A 1003-nucleotide genomic window follows, 5' to 3' on the forward strand; every position below is an offset into this window, starting at 1 on the left:
GGATGCCAGGGGGATTAAATATAGAATTGGGGCCACCCCCCAGGCCCCATCCTCTGAGCCACAAGCCCAAAATCACCCTACAGCAGTGATCAGAGCTGGGTTCTGAACAGGGAGTGCTTCTGGCTCTTGTCACTGCCCCTGGGCCCTCCCACCTCCCCAAAGGGCGGCACAATGACTGGAGCCAGGCATCACACCACAGTCCCCAGCAGAGCAGAGCAGAGCAGAGCACACTGTGGGGCAGAGCTGCGAGTGGCCATGCACAGGGAAACCTCCTGCCCGCCCAGCAGTGTCACCCAGCGCCCGTACCTGCCGCGGGGGGGGGGCGCGCTGAGGGGCCTCCCGGGTAGGGCGGTGGAGGGTCGCTGGACATGGCTCAGGGTGGCCCTGCAAGGATAGAGCGTTTAGAAGAGACACCAGCATTTGGCTGCACACAGGCACCTGCCCGGAGCTGCACGGTGCTTGGGGAAGGAGGTGACAGGCAACAGAGGGGTCTAGGGCTGGTGCCACCACTGCACTGGCCTCCACACCCACCCTGGGAGGAACAGGGCCACAGCCCCGGAGCTGGACAGGCTTTGGCGCAGGAACTGAATCCAAAGCATTTGGCACAGCCCTTGGCTGCACGGCCCTGATAGCAGTACCAGGATCGAGCTGCTCTGCCAAGTGCCATGGCTGCAGCATTATGGTACTGCAGATGGGGGAGAGCTGCCCACAGCCCCCCAGCTCCACCCAGCAGTGACAGGCAGTGCTGCACCCCGAGGGGATGGCAGGACCCCTGAGGCACAAACTGAGGCAGAGGGTGTAAACTCTCCAAATACTCTCATTGAGTGAGTTAAGGTAAGAACATCTTTAAGAGCTGGAGACATTATTTTACCTGGGGTAAAATTTACCTGTCCTCTTCCCTGCTGCAGGCGGCTCAGAGGCGTCAACAGAGCTGAGAAACAATTCTGCTGAGCAGCAGAGTCCAGTCGCTGGCTTGAACCACCAAATCTGTGTGAAAAGAGGC

At 60.2% G+C, this 1003-nt stretch overlaps 1 protein-coding gene across 1 annotated transcript in view; it reads right to left on the reverse strand.

The window, feature by feature from the left end:
* The window catches only part of CDIP1 (cell death-inducing p53 target 1), a 1488-nt gene extending 1118 nt beyond the window's left edge, over positions 1-370 (reverse strand). Inside the window, 1 exon segment of the mRNA XM_010017383.1 lies at positions 307-370. Coding sequence (XP_010015685.1) covers positions 307-370 — 64 coding nt within the window.
* Positions 371-1003: the final 633 nt, after the last annotated feature.

Source organism: Nestor notabilis, unplaced genomic scaffold (genome assembly GCF_000696875.1).
Source record: "Nestor notabilis isolate BGI_N333 unplaced genomic scaffold, ASM69687v1 scaffold19886, whole genome shotgun sequence".
In the NCBI taxonomy this organism is placed as follows: domain Eukaryota; kingdom Metazoa; phylum Chordata; class Aves; order Psittaciformes; family Psittacidae; genus Nestor; species Nestor notabilis.